At 36.4% G+C, this 15,193-nt stretch overlaps 2 protein-coding genes across 2 annotated transcripts in view; one reads left to right on the top strand and one right to left on the bottom strand.

The window, feature by feature from the left end:
- The first annotated feature begins 573 nt into the window (after window positions 1-573).
- On the top strand, window positions 574-3,239 carry LOC138715616 (uncharacterized). The gene is made up of 2 exons (XM_069848690.1): window positions 574-657; window positions 1,419-3,239. Exon 2 carries the CDS (start codon window positions 1,635-1,637, stop codon window positions 3,237-3,239), a length of 1,605 nt encoding a protein of 534 aa, XP_069704791.1. The 5' UTR covers window positions 574-657; window positions 1,419-1,634.
- A 1,711-nt stretch (window positions 3,240-4,950) lies between these two features.
- Window positions 4,951-15,193, bottom strand: part of Tsp29Fa (Tetraspanin 29Fa) — a 102,979-nt gene continuing 92,736 nt past the window's right edge. The window contains exons 4-5 of the mRNA XM_069846922.1: window positions 10,702-10,935; window positions 4,951-5,494 (exon numbers count right to left, since the gene is read on the bottom strand). Of these exons, the coding sequence (XP_069703023.1) occupies window positions 5,429-5,494; window positions 10,702-10,935 (300 nt within the window). The 3' untranslated portion in view covers window positions 4,951-5,428. The remainder of the gene's footprint in view (window positions 5,495-10,701; window positions 10,936-15,193) is intronic.

The raw sequence follows: 15,193 nt of genomic DNA, 5'->3' as shown, positions 1-15,193 counted from the left end.
AACTTATTCATCTTCAATGTGGCCTAAGAGCTAAAGATCGTTTGAATAATACTACTAGCCTAGTTGAGTTTTACAAGACTAAACATTAGCAATAATATACAAGACTACACAGGCTGGCTGTGAAAATGATTGCTATGTTTGGCTCAACATTTATATTTGTGAGCAACTGTTTTCTATAATCAACTTTAATAAAGGCAGCATCGAACATCTGTAACTGATGTTTCATTACGATCAGTAGGCTACTGTTCCTTTCAGCTGCCAACAGCATAAAACCTCGTTTTGATGTACTGATAAATAAAAGTATAACAAAATGATATTGTACATTTAAGTAGCTATAGAATTTATATTACTTCTGTAAAATAAATATTTCTTTATTAATTAATAATAGTCCAAGATAGTTTTGCAAACACTAAACGGGAATTTATTTCATAAGTAGGGGAGGCCGGGGTATTCGCGAACACCGGGGTATTGGCGAACACCAGTTATCTCTTTGTATTTCTTCAGTAGCGAGTTCTGATTGGTGCTGCCGTCTAGCGTCCACTATATTAACTTCTTCAACTCGCTTACCTCGCCATTGTGCGAGAAGACTTGGATGCTGCAGACGAACTACGATTTCTTCCATTTTGCTTGTAAAATTCATGCTGTTTTGACATCAAGGTAAGTGGAGATATTCATATTATTTCGAAGTGTTGTTTATTCTTATGGATTGTACAATTATTGCAGAAAGTTATAGTCAGAATAGTGTATTTGGAAATAACATACTTTTGACGTGGTTATGACGAAACCATCATGGCGCAGAATGAGGTATTGGCGAACAAGTGTTCGGCATTACCCCGCAGCAGGCTAGGGCGCTGATGCGGCGGGAGGCTTTCTAACCTATTTTATCAATAATAATAATTATTATAATAATAATAGTAGTAATAATAATATAATATAATAATAATAGTAATAATAATATAATATAATAATAATAATAATCAAAGGATAATAAATAATAATAATAAAAATAATCTAAATAATAATACAATGAACTTAATATTTCTGTACGTTTAACTTATAAGCATTTTCCTACCGAATGAGGCGACTCGGACTGCACCGTAGTGTTTGAGACTCATGTTCCGAAGGTATGGATTCAATTCCCGACGCGACTATTCTGTATTTTTCTTGCTGTCCCTCAGTCGCAAAAGTAATTACCGAATTGGTAACTTAATTACCACAGCCATCATCTCAATTCATCAAGATTCAAAATTATATCAGTGTAAATTTCACAGGCATGTAAAACAAATTATAGCATTGGAATTCAGTTAATAGACTACAAATAGCCTACTGATACACACCGACCCTCTAGAATTGATAGGTCTAGTGAGTTAATGCTTCTTTAAATAAGCTTGAAAAAACATCAACCTCTCTCATTACAGATGAGGAACCCAATAAGAAAAACAACCAAAGCCAAGTGGACGGAGGAAGATCTTCAGAAGGCCAAGGATGCCAGAGCGAGTGGAAGATCAATAAGAGAAGTGGCTAGAGAATTTAACATTCCAGTAACTACATTGTACGACAGATTGAAGTCCGGCAATGCTGAAGGTCCAAAAATGGGGAGGAAACCTGTTTTTTCCTAAGAGCAGGAGGAAGAAATGGCTAATCATGTAATTTTAATGGCTAAGGCATTTTATGGCGTGTCTGCGAAAGCGTTGAGACGTATTGCGTTTGAATTTGCGGAGAAAAACAATATCCCCCACAACTTTTCGCGAGAAAAACAGGAGGCAGGTGAAGACTGGTTACATGGATTTTTACAAAGGAATCCACTTATAAGTGTTCGAACACCGGAGGCCACAAGCTTAAACAGAATTACAGGCTTCAATAAGTCTGCAGTAGACAGATTTTTTTCCAATTTGTCTAATCTAATGGATGCCCATAATTTCCCACCTTCACGAATATTTAATATGGATGAAAGTGGTTTAACCTGCGTTCAAAAACCAGGTAAAATTCTGGCTCCTAAAGGGCAAAAGCAGGTTGGGGCTGTTACCAGTGCAGAGAGAGGAAGAACTGTGACAATATGTTGTTCCATGAATGCATCAGGAACTTTTGTTCCTCCAATGATAATTTATCCTGGTTCACGTATTCAGGCAGAATGCCGTCGTGGTGGTCCTGATGGAACTGTCTATGCCTGTTCTAAATCAGGCTGGATTACAGAAGAATTATTCTGCACTTGGTTGGCGCACTTTGCAACTTTTGTAAGTGCAACAAAATCGAAACCATGCCTTCTAATTCTGGACAACCATTCCAGCCATATTTCCTTGGCATCATATAATTTTTGCAAGGAGAATGGGATTTATCTACTGTCTTTGCCACCACACTGCTCTCACCGATTGCAGCCCCTAGACCTTACCTTTTATGGACCACTCAAAACAGCCTACAACAAAGAATGCGACATTCATCTAAGAAGCCATTCCAAAGTTCTCATGTCTGATGTCTCGACCATTTTTAATAAAGCCTACATGAGAGTGACAAACATGGAGAAAGCGATATCAGGCTTCAGGAGTGCAGGCATACACCCTCTTGATCCAGAGGTATTTACTGAAGATGATTTCCTTGGTGCCAACGTCAGGAGTGTTCCAGCATATGTCCAGAATGATGCTGCTAATGGCGAAGACTCTGCAGAAATCGCTGGAATCCCACAAAATAATGATGGTGGAAGTTATGTCTCTGTTGCTGACATTTCACCAATGCCAGAACCAGCAACAGAAAAAAGACAAGGTGGAAGGCGGAAACAACAGTCTGAGCATTTGACATCGACGCCAATGAAAAAGAAGCTCGAAGAAAAAGAAAGGAAGAGGAAATTGGCTGCACAGAAATCGTCCGAACTCGTGGCCTCAAAAAAAGTGAAACTTCGTGCAACCAACATCAAAAAAGTGAAAAGAAGCAAGACTGTCACAAGTAAACCTTCCTGCAGTAAGAATCTGGTCACAATATTTTCTGAAGATGAGGATTCTGATGAAAGTGAAAATGAAAATATCGATCTACGTGGTGATAGTGATGAAGATGTCGATATTGCTCCCTTAGAGGCTGACTCTGAAGATCCTTCTCAAGAAGTGTGCTGTGTTTGTGGGGAATTAGGGAGAGACAAAGAACTGTGGTATAAATGTTCCAACAAAAGTTGTAAATACTGGACCCATAAAGACTGTAGTTCGTGGGAAAACAAGTTAAACCCATATTTATGTGACTTTTGCTCAAAATAAGAAATCGAAATAGCTTGTGTCTTCAGTTACTGTTCATGATGCTTAACTTTTAGATTCACACAATTAATAAAATAATTCTCAATTACATCTATTCTTCATTTCGTCTTTGAATGTGGTTATGTTTTACGTTTACAATGTATTTTTACATAAGGGGAAATGGCGAACACACATTACGGGATTACCCCGGTTAGCAGGGGTAATGCCGAACATGCTCGCTATTCTTTCTTTTATTAAATTTTACAAAAATAATGTGTTCTATATATTGTTACTATATGGGTTAGAAAGAGAAAGCATTGTACTATACGTTAACACTATGGAATTTGTGAAACGTCTCTTAATATTAGCAATTTTTGCATCATGTGCCTATGTGTTCGCCAATACCCCGGCCTCCCCTACTCGTAATAGTACTTTCTTTTGTATACATTTTGTACGAGATCACCCCTTCTTCCAGTCCACCAGAGCGCAGCTAATACCTGCATTCCGCTCATGAGCTGTGAGCCGGCTCGGAGAGCGCAAACCTTGTGCAGGCCTGGCTCTATAAAGTCTAGGTAGATAGTATCGTTCGCCATTTTTGTTCTTTCGTTGCTTAGCTACCAGACTAGGAATCTATTTGCCACACCGTTAAACATTATCATGTCGTAGCTCCTATGATAATAAATCAAACGCACTGTAATTGAGCGGCAAATAACGTCCTCGTGTGCTTTCTGCGAACGCCAACGAAAGAGCCAAAATGGCGGGCGATTATATTAAGTATTTATCGAGCCTTAGGAAATGCATAACGTCATCATCAGCGAATCACAAGATGCACACGTTTAAATGTAGCCGATCTGCAACGTGATTGGCTGCCGGAAATAAGAGCGACGGGAAAGAGGTCATATCAAAGTAATATACAAAGACTTACTGCAAGTAGGCACGATGCTGGAAAAAGAAAAACATAAGGAAGATTGGAACGAAGACATGAATGATCAGCGCGGGTACATCTCGCCATTGACACGCAAGAGGTGCTCAAATTCACCAACCATACCCACGGTTCCAACTGGGTAACTGTAATGCCACAGAGATAATGGCAGGAGTAAAAGAAACTGCACAGACATCCAATGAGCTATTTCCATCGTTAACAGGGATGTTAGTGCAATTTCAAGTGAATTCTGTATGAAACCCCTCAAAACAAGAGCGTGAAAAAGAATATCAAGCATATTTGGACAATTTTCCATCAAATCCGAAAACGTTGTAAGTTTTAAAAGTTACACCAGACAATATTACTGGTACTGTATTAGTAACGCACCTAACACATCCAACAAATAATTTATGGGAGAAATTACTTCATTAAATTAGCAAGTACAATCTGAGCAAAGGTTAATTTTTTGGTCTCCTTTCATAATAGCTAGAACGAGCTAAATTCAGGGGCAAATACCAATTTCAATCTGCGACAACATAGAAACCAGCTAATTAGAATCTGGGACCAAATAAATTGGGGTCTAAACTGGATTTGGACAAATATATCAGGACGGATGTTTGGGGCCAATCATCGGAACTCCATCCACGACTCTCGACACTCAAGCGATTGCAATGCTGTTCTTACTTACTGCATGGTACTAGTATCTGGTATCCTGATGATCAGCTGCTCTTCTCGTAATCTTGTGGTCTTGAGGTCTTCTCTAGGAACTGACAACGTTCATTGTTTATACATTTTATCACAAAAATGAAGAACTTGTTATATAAATTCAAAGTTTTTTTTATTTAAACACACACTTCTAATACAGTTTCTTATGTATTTACAAAAATATGTTGCACATTATTCAAACTGGACGAAGGTATTCTCACAAGCCTTCAAAGTTTTATTTGATTGGAACATGAGCAAATGAGCATGAGAATTTTGCGCACGTAGTAAAAACATCGCTGAAAACAGTTATTATTATTGTGTCCTTATTTCACACATCTTATATTCGACTTGGGGTAGAGAGGAAGATAGAATGCAAATGAATTATGCAACTTGCTGGACAGTTTTGCGCATCGCTAACAATAAAAACAGCTTCATTTTGATCTGACTGAAATTATCAAAGAAAGAAATATGGATATGTTTGGAGCTGCACAGATCCATGTTTAAATGTGAAATATCACAATGAGTAACTTAATTTAACATAGTCGAACAATGCAATATGTTGAGGACAGTCTTACTGTTGACAAATCTAAACATTTTCATAATTCGATCTGATATGTCTCGCCAGCAAACAGGCAAGAACAACTCCCAGCAGCTGAAATCAAGAAAGCATGATGTTAACGGTACGGATATCAAATTGCTATCTTCACATTAAAATTACAGCTATGGCATCATCATCATCATCATCAAACCTCTAAATAATAACAAAAACAAGAAAATAAAAACTTCAGCTCAAGATTAAGTGAAGGCACCTACTTACTCTCCAAACTTCAAACTTAAAAGAAATTACCGGTACCTATTAAGCTTTTTGTTATTTCGTTCATGGTTATTAACACTGAAATAACACACATGGGGAATATAAAGACATTTAAAAATTATTGTATAGAACTTATTTCATTTTTTTGTTGAACTGTTGCCGAATCACCATCACATTACCATTAACAATAATAACAACAATCATCGACAGACCTGACGGCAGTAATCACCACCTACAGGCCTAATAGTTATATTCATCCACAATCATCATCATCAGGATCATAATTAATTAGTAAACATAATCTTGATCATTATCATCATCCCTTTGGAATATGTATGATAAGAACTTTCTTGTGTTAAATATTAACGTACCTTGTTAACATGTTTCGACCTATTTTCGGCCATCTTCGGAAAGTGATAGTGTTAAAAGTTGTGTAATCAAGATGTATCATCCCTTTGTGTTTTACATAAAGAAATAGCTAAGTTCTAATAATTAGTTATTATTTTGTTATGCGAGAACGTGTTTTGTGCAATGTTACCCTATGGTCATTACAATTTTATTTCACTACCGTATATTACACAAGTTGATGTTGCTTAGCATGGACAATACTAATTAAAAATCATATTTGCGACATTTTTCTATTATCACTTCCCATATTATTAATTTAACGTGTCTTGAGGCTATGCCATTTTTAAATATTAAAATACAAAAAATAGATAGATAATACTTGTGAACTATCAACGGTTTCTATAATACAGTAATAATATATGAACTAATATTATTACCAACGTACAAAAATGATTTCGAAGTTTTTCAAATGCATCGTTAAAATCATCATTTCAGTAATATTATATTAGTAACTCTTAATTGCTCTGAAATCAGTATTTATTTTAAGAGTATAAAACTCTCAGCATTAGTGCAGAACATTTACTGAAGTCAGTTTCTTTTCATAATTTAAAAAGAAAATCTCGATCGATTTGCAAACTTCACAGTACAAACTTTTTCTTGAACATGTTACTTTCCTTTTCCCTGGTATCTATTAAATATATACCGGTACCTCTCTATTAATCTGTCATATAAACAAATTCTTTGCACTTTTACCTATACCTGATCATGTTTATTTGCATCTTATTTAGAAGTTTTGGATACGTTCATCATTTTACAGTAACTAACCAGCAATTTACGAGTATCTTTCAAGTTGCATCGCAGATGATTAGGGACCGTATTATTTGGTAATAGCAATATTCGCGAAAATTTCAATAATGATTTTCTTTTTCTTTGTTAAATTATCTTTCTATATATCTAAAATATCATACTGTGTATATTCTAATAATCCCCGCATATTTTTTTGCAAAAATTGGCACTGAAAATTAGGATGTGGGTATTATTTGCAGCATGGTTGGTACCCTAACTTTGAAGCATTAATGTGTGTAGCTTTAAGAAATGTGGGGATTACAAATTTAATAGATGGAACGGAAGACGATATGCTGTGGCAAGATGGCGACAATAACGATTCCAATACCAACAGCTCTTTTCCAGCAACGGCGAAAGTGATGATGAATGGGGGTAAGTTATTTTTCTATCAATATTTTGCTATTCTTACACATGCAAGACGCAAAATTAAAATTATTTTTCCTTTTACTGCAGGTGCTAGTTGCAACATGACCAATATAATAAATACATCATGTAATAAAAGTGATTTATTTCCATAAAATTAGGGTGTGGAGATTATTCGAGGATATACGGAACTTAAGCAAGCAAACAAACAAATATACAGGGTGTTTCAAAAATACGGGGCATAATTTCAGGTATGTATTTCCCACATGTAGACAATCAAAATAGTTCATTACAACATGTGTCCGGAAATGCTTCATTTCCGACTTATGGCCTCCACAACACTGAAATTCACCGGAACGTTTTTTCTTTCCGCAGGTCGTTGTCATTACAGAAGATGTTCAAAATGCCCACCTTCTGCTTGAATACAGACCTCACATCGATGTCTCATTGACCTGCGAACACGATCCCAATCTCCAGGAGTATTGCGTATGTCCTCAGAACATGCCACAATTCGATTCCGAAGGGATTCCAAATCAGGCACCGGAGACGAATAAACCAATGATTTTAAATGGCCCCAAAAGTAGAAATCGAGAGTGTTCAGATCAGGTGAGCGTGGAGGCCAAGCAATTGGGCCACCTCTACCTATCCACCGATCAGGAAACCTTCGATCCAAATACCGGCGAGCCATACGACTGAAGTGTGCAGGAGCGCCATCATGCAAGAAGTGAATGTGTTGACGATTGATCAGTGGAGTGTCTTCTAAAACATGAGGTATGGTGTTTTCCAGGAAGTTTGTGTACGCCTGCCCCGTAAGTCTGTTTACAAGTACATGGGGTCCAACTAATCGATCACCAATGATACAGGCCCACATGTTGAGGGAGAACCGCACCTGGTGATGAGATGGAACAGTTGCACGTGGGTTTTCATACGCCCATACATGCTGATTGTGGAAATTTGTTATGCCATCTCGTGTGAACTGTGCTTCATCTGTAAATAATACTAAGGCAGGAAAGTTCGGATTTACACCACACTTCTGCAAGAACACTGACAGAACCTAACTCGTGCAGGGTAATCTGCTGGTAACAGGGCCTGTACACGTTGCAAATAATAAGGATACAATTGATACTCTTTCAACAGTCTCCAGACAGTCGTATGAGGAGCATTGACTTGCAACGCTACCCTTCGTGTGCTGATAGAAGGAGTAATGTTCACAGCCTCCAGAATCTCCTCCTGTACTTGTAGATCTTGGTCGTCCCCTTCCCAAACCAGGAGAGTTAAATTTTCCATACTCGCACAGACGGTAATGGAGACGTACAAATGTCTTCCGATCTGGACATTGTCGCTGTGGGTACCTCTCCTGGTACAAAGGACGAGCCAGAGCAGCATTGCCGTCCGCCTTACCGTAAATGAAGTGTATCTCTGCCAGCTCTTGATTTGAATACATGTCGCACAGTCTAACATCTACACAACACTGAATGTAACCTTCGCCTCGGAATGAACTGTCATAGTGCCCTCTTAATGTCTCCTTTGACGGCAACGACCTGAGGAAAGAAAAACGTTCCGGTGAATTTCAATGTTGTGAAGGCCATATAACTCGGAAATAAAGCATTTCCGGACACATGTTGTAATGAACTATTTTGATTGTCTACATGTGGGAAATACATACCTGAAATTATGCCCCGTATTTTTTAAACACCCTGTATAAATAAATATAAAAATATAAATAAAAATAAATAAATATCACGCGAAATTTGGATCATTTTGCGAAATATGTCAACCACAAAATATACCCCGTCCATCACAAAAATCACAAAATATGTACCAATATTTTATTCAGTATTTTAAAAACATGTTTGTGACTTTTATGTTAGTCAATTTGTCAATCACTTGTGTAACATCAATATTTCTATATTTATCTATGACACTCAATTTTAATATCTCTATGGCTATTGACCAAAAAAAAAAAGATAGATTTCTGTAGTTGACTGCAGAATGTGTGTGTGTGTGTGTGTGTGTGTGTGTGTGTGTGTGTGTGTGTCTAATGCTCTGGATTTAACAATGAAGTCATCATCCTTCTCGCTTCCCAATATTTTGATGGAAGGTCTACAAATGTCCTAAGAGTTTCACAATTAGCCAGGTGCTCCATCTCCATATCCTCTTCTCTAGTGCACAGTAAGCATTTAGGTGAATTCAGTACTCCAATACGATGGAGGTATTTGCTGAGGCAATCATGACCAGTAATCAATCTAAACATGGCCACGGCAGATTTTCGAGGTAGATCAAGAATTAGTTTTGGATCTTTGAATGATTATTTCCATTTTGAATTTTGATGTTTTGCAGAATGTTGTATGTAACATTCTTCAATCTTTGTTTCAGTTTGTTACTCATTGCAGACTATATTTTGCAGTGGCGTAGCATGAAATTTTGAGCAGGGGAAGCTAACTCAAGTTGTCCTTCATGCAATATGACAAAACGTATTACAAAAATACAGTCTTAAAATAAATAGTAGTCAATTTCAAGTCAGCAGTCGAAGATCGGTTGGAACATCGTAAGTAACACCAATAAGGCATGACCTCAAATGAGACGTAATAAAATACGATTTCACGGTTTACACATATCTCTAACAAATAGACACGTATACGTATAACATTAGCTAACTCCCTGTCATACTTAGAGAAATCACAATATTAGTATCATTACGTAAGTATGCGTCTGTCTTTTGGTTCTGTCCTTCATTGACAGCAAGGGAGTCGGTCATTTGTTTTTTAAATCACACTTTTGTTCGTAAGTCAGTCTTGATAATACAATTGTCCTAAAAAATTCAAGTAAATTAGTGTCAGAAACTGTTATTTCACTCATTATTTATTATATCAGCCACAATGCACACTAACACTTCAACTGAACACAACTGACGAATAGGGATAACTCGGAAACTACTTATTTTAAATGTTAAAGCTAGCTTCTTGCGAGCCTTGCGACTAGGGTAGTTTAAAAGGGATGGAAAATCTGCGGGGTGGATTACACAGAAGAAACCGGTCTGCTTGGAAGCTGGTGTGTGCAGGCTTCTTGTTTACTGCTGCATCACAAATAATCCTGAGCTGCCGCATCACAATATTTAACGCGTAAATATAAATTCTATTAAAATTAATAAATAATTTTCTCCATAAACTGCAGGTTTATTATGAAATTATTATTAACTGGGGAAGCTAAGCTTTTTAGCTTACATTGACGCTACGCCACTGATATTTTGATGTAAAGAGATTTTAGTGGGACTAGTAGAGAACAACAATGAATTTGGTGTGAATTGTTTGCAGGCAATGTGGTTCCATGCATCCATTGCGGACAGATTATTTTATTCTGTGGTGAACAGTGAGAAGGGCGTTTCTGCATACACGAAAATATACCCACCGACTGTAGCACAAATTTTCGTGTGGACAATGTGCAAACCATGCTTAGTTTATATTTTGGTGATGCTGATTTCCACGCACCTGTATAAATCCGATACCGATGCCCACTCCACCCAGCACAGCAGCATGTTCGTTCACGAAGCGCCCCAGAGCTGGCAGGCAGCCTGAAGGATGTATAGTTGTTGTTGTTGTGTTCGCCGTGCATTCCAAGAGCCCAACCGCTAATTCGTTTATATCACAGCAGCTTATTGGCAGGGAGCCGTTGTTGTAAACGGTTTCCCAGTCTGTATAACTACTGATGCCACAGCAGTTAAGCTGAAACAGTAGTAGTCAAATTCGAGCCTCAAGCTAGAAGAAGCTAATATATTTTTAATTAATAATATTTATGAATTATGGCAACTGTGGAGTACTATATGATAAGCTTAAGTTACACCACATTCCATTAAAAGAGCAAAGAACCAATGAAGAATAATTGAGCTTCTAAATGTGCTAAGTGCCAATTTTTAATTCTAAGGGAGGAACATCCATATGAGAATATCATACTAAATTGTCTTTGTCATACCTCAACTGTAAGTGACCCATTCATGCGGCAAAAGACGGTGTTGTAGGTATCTCAACATGCATTTCGCAGTGTTTTTTTCATCAGTACCTCAGAAAGTTGTTGTTGGCACTTATCACATTTAGAATGTTAGGAAATCAATTAACCATTTTTGTTCCTATTTTTCCACCAAATAACCAACGACTTTCGAATGTTCGGTTTAGGAAAGTACAGCTAAGGACAGAAAATAAAAAAGAGAGAGAGAGAAAGGGGGGAGAGAGGGACAGGTGAGGGGGGGGGAAATGAGGAGACGGACAGATGAGGGAAAATTAGACAGACAGCAGGGGCGGTTATTCAGGTGAGGTAAGTGAAGTGCTACTTCACCTATTTATGTTTAAAAAACAATTTTATCTCGTATTAATAATTAATTCTAGTTATTACCGGTACCGCATTTCTAGAATAATAAAAAGTTTTCTTTTCAGTCGTTATGAACAGTGTTTAGCTGTATAAATAGTACCTGTAACCGTCTGCTGAATACAATACGAGCGCCGAGCGGTGTCTATTAGAACTTACAATACTGTAGATGTGAAATTATTTGGGTTCCCATTCTCATACAGCACTTGGTTTCCATATTTGTCTATGGTTTCCATGGTAACGTGACGTCACACACTGAAGAAAGATTGTATGAGTGAAGTGCGTTTCTGAGTCTTTCAGTTACGGAGAACTGTCAACTTCTTGTAGGTGGAGTAACCAGTTCGCAGATCTAACGGTACTAATAATAGAAAAGGGTTGCAGCTGGTCTCCAAAGCCGGGGGCTATTGTTTAAGGGCAGTGAAATTTTACAGTATGTACTACCTGACTGGAGAATAGTATTCTCATTCCCTGTGTCTTAGCAGCCACCCCTGCAGCGGTAAATTAGCTGGCTCTATGTTATTTTCCTAGATCATATATACTATATATGATCTAGGGTTATTTTATCAACAGTAATCTCACTAGACGTTTTGAGTGGGATTTAATTGACTATTACACGATTAGAAGAAAGTATATAAAGATTAGAAGTAACGAAGTACTCCAATACAATAAAATATTAATTGACTTACGAAAATACAACTGTCTTCAAATGTATTATTGTACCATCTCAACATTACAAATATTACGCTAGATGCATGCTAGATGGCAGTAGTGAGCAATGCCTTCTCGTCGAGAAGTTCTCGATCTAGTATACACGATGGCAATGTTACTAGTCAAGAAGGCTTTGTTGATTCACTTTCATTTTTATTAAAATGCAACACTCCACTTCAATTATCCGAATCCCAGTAATCAACGTCACTTGACAGATGATTTTCAATAAATCTTAATATTAAACAATCTCTGAAACGTAACTATCCATAATATCATATAGCAGAAGCTATAACATAACCTAACTAATATACACAAGTGTTAGAAAAGTTTTAATTAACGACGATGACATAAAAAATAAACATGAATAATTTTAAAAGGAATAATTGAATGTACAATTTTCAAATTTGAATGTGGTTGCTGGTTCAATTGAGGTTATATTTGACGTGTGCGTAATAGAAGTGGAACTCGTTGATTTAGGCCTACATGGTGTATTCAACTTATTCAGGATTCCGAATGGTGCTCTTCATTTATTTGTAAATCTGATTTCAGAAGATGCATAGGTATGATAAGTGATTTTTATTAATTCTTGTTCTTGAATGCCAATGCGAGTCATATTTGAAACTGCTGTGCATCGCCTGGAGTGGTTTGTAATTATATATATATATATATATATATATATATATATATATATATATATATATATATATGTTTTTACGTCCAGACCAGCGCAGTTTCAAATGTTGGCAAACAAAGAAACAAATGCTAGGGACGCGATAAAATTAAACAAATGCTAGGGACGCGATAAAATTGTGCGATAAGTAGCCATGATTGGTTGGAATACGTCCTTTTGTACCGTTTTATTGGTCAAAAGTAGTATGACTTAGTAAGAGTGTAATAGTCACCAATACACCACACATACATTAGCAAAGTTTAAAAGTTGTTTTCCCCGGAGTGTATTATTTCTTCTCATGAGCTCGCCAGTTTTGTTCGAGCTCTTGTACTTGTAAGTTTAACGCGAGCGTAAATGTACACATGTAGTTTAATACTATGTACGTATATATTAACTTATTATTTAAAGTATTTAGAGTGTACTAGTGATAAGTGTATATAGTGTATTAATCCTACATCTATATATTTATATGTTTAATCTCTATAGTGCTATTATACAAATATGAGTACTTGGTTACCAGTATATAGAAAATCTTGATAAATGAGTGCGAAATATGCATCCCGAAAATGACACAGTTGTAACACAGTCTAATATATACAGTCGCGCAACTTCAACACTTTTTTGCCAACATTCGCGACACTAGCGCCCAAGCGGCAGGCAAGGCACTGGTCATAGGGTTGATACACCCAGCTCGTGCTTTAAAGGGATGCGAGATGTTATAATAACGTTTTAATCATGCGTCGGAATAAAGGCAATGTGTGCAATGACGAAAATTGCAGTAACTACAAGTTTAAATCTCCGAATTTGTCGTTCTTCAGATTCCCTTAAAGACCAAGAGAAAATTATAACCCAGTCATAACCAATAATCCACGTTGTAGGTAGCCTACGTATTGTGTTCTATAAAACATTTATTACTTATCAGTTACCTATTTGTATGTAAGGAAGGACAGTTTAAATAAAAACAAAGTAAATACCTGTTACAGTATATTATTTTTTTGCAGAGATCATATGTGTAAATGTGTAACCATTCCGATTTTGGATAATATATCTACAGTTTTTAATGCAAGTAATTCCATAATTTTTGTATTCGTGTTTTTTTCTTTATATTTTTCAAGAATGTTATATAGCATTCAAGTACGTATCATGGTGTTAATTTTGCAAGAATTCATGGAGTATTGTAATCCTTTTGCAAAATATTCACTTCTTGAATAAATCCAGACTGTGTCGATAAATTTCTGATGTGTTTGGTGTAGATTCATGTGGCAGACGTATTAAGTTCTCAAGAAATAAAACAGCCTTTTTAAATTTAATATAAAAAGCAATCTTTTCTGTAATAATTTGCATGACTGTTATTGGTGTCGATTTTACATTCCCAGTGATTATTTGAGCCGTTCAGTGCAGAAGTGGTGTAAGTCAAAATCAGGTAATGAGGTTTAAAGTAAAAATTCTGTAAAATACAGCGCAAAGTAGCAATTAATATATCCTTCGTGCTATTCACTGACTATTAATAGTTTAAATACATTCAATATTAACTGCCACTTTGCACTGTATTTTACAGAATGTTTACTTTAACCCCTCATTACCCATTTTTGACTTACACCACTTCTGCTCTGAAAATAAAATTAGGCCTACATTTTCCGAGTTAATTGAAGTTACAATTTTTTCAACAAAACTGTGTTCATTTATTTGTTCTCACCTACGTCACATTAACAGTAAGTGCATGTAAATTACGTATTATATAGGTAGGATAAATTAAAATTAGGCATTATGTGTGAAAACTGTAAATGTAATGTAAAATGCGGTAAACTTGCCATGAAAATTTAAACCATAACATCAGCACTATTTGTGACTCAAAATAATAAAGGAAATACCGGTTCTTAAGAAATGGAAAAATAATGAACTTCATATTAATGTTTAAATTCTCCCTATTTTTTTATTTTCAAGTTTACCTCAGCGGCCGAGTTTACCCCAATTTGCGGTATGCAAAATCGCTAATTTCTCAGGAAATAGGGAGAGGAGTTCACCACGCGATGTACCCTAAGAGATATGCCCTACAATTTTGAAGCTACTAATTTTTACTCTTCTCACAGGAAATACAAAGTTCCAATGATTCATAAATATATTTAGGAATGAATTGAATTAACCGACCACGCACGAACAATTATATTATTTCAAACCATGATACGTGATCAGGGCCATGATTCAGTTGTAAGGAGCAGAAAGAATTAAGTTTATTCCCAGCT

This window comes from Periplaneta americana, chromosome 15 (genome assembly GCF_040183065.1).
Source record: "Periplaneta americana isolate PAMFEO1 chromosome 15, P.americana_PAMFEO1_priV1, whole genome shotgun sequence".
NCBI lineage: Eukaryota > Metazoa > Arthropoda > Insecta > Blattodea > Blattidae > Periplaneta > Periplaneta americana.
This window is presented reverse-complemented; position numbering and strand designations above follow the sequence as displayed.